The sequence below is a fragment of the Dipodomys ordii genome, unplaced genomic scaffold (genome assembly GCF_000151885.1).
Source record: "Dipodomys ordii isolate 6190 unplaced genomic scaffold, Dord_2.0 Scaffold174, whole genome shotgun sequence".
Taxonomy (NCBI): domain Eukaryota; kingdom Metazoa; phylum Chordata; class Mammalia; order Rodentia; family Heteromyidae; genus Dipodomys; species Dipodomys ordii.
In genome coordinates, this window is record NW_012267390.1 from 767,435 (window position 1) to 768,042 (window position 608).

General features: G+C 68.9%; 1 protein-coding gene across 1 annotated transcript in view; it reads right to left on the bottom strand.

The window, feature by feature from the left end:
- The window catches only part of Sned1 (sushi, nidogen and EGF-like domains 1), a 50,234-nt gene that overhangs the window by 25,143 nt on the left and 24,483 nt on the right, over positions 1-608 (bottom strand). The window contains exon 10 of the mRNA XM_013033649.1: positions 355-531. Within this exon, the coding sequence (XP_012889103.1) occupies positions 355-531 (177 nt within the window). The remainder of the gene's footprint in view (positions 1-354; positions 532-608) is intronic.

Consider the following 608-nt stretch of genomic DNA (forward strand, 5'->3'; position numbering starts at 1 on the left):
GGGGTGGGTGTGGGGCCTCCCTCCGGGGTGGGTGTGGGGCCTCCTTAGGAGTGTGTGTGTGCGGAGCCACAGTCCTCCAGTGGGTGGAGGGGCTCTGACATCACAGCTCTGGGTGGGAATTGGGGCGGTAGGCACACAGGCATCTAGACCCATCTCTAAGCCTCCTGCCCTTGGCTGCATCGTGGCCAGGGTGCCGGGCTTCTCCTGGGGCTGCTCTGAGGACGGGAAACCCCTGGGGAGGGCTGTCCAGAGCAGAGCTGACCACGGCCCCGGCTGCTGCCTCCACAGCCCTGCGGCCTGGGAGAGGGGGTGAGGGGTTCCTCCATGCCACCCGCCCCGAGGTCCCAGAGTCACCGAGGCACTGGGGAGGCTGGCTCCAGACGCCCTGGGGCTGGCAGACACGGCTGTGGTGGCCGGGGACATTCAGGCTGTAGCCGAGGTCACAGGCATACAGGGCCACGGAGCCCACGCGTGTTCCATTGAAGCGCACCGTGGCATGCTTCACCTCCTCGGGGCGGCCGCAGTCCACCTCTGCGGGGCACAGCGCCGGGTCCTGAGCGTGGCCGCCCTGCCAGGCCTCCACTCCTCCAAACGACCCCACTCAGGGC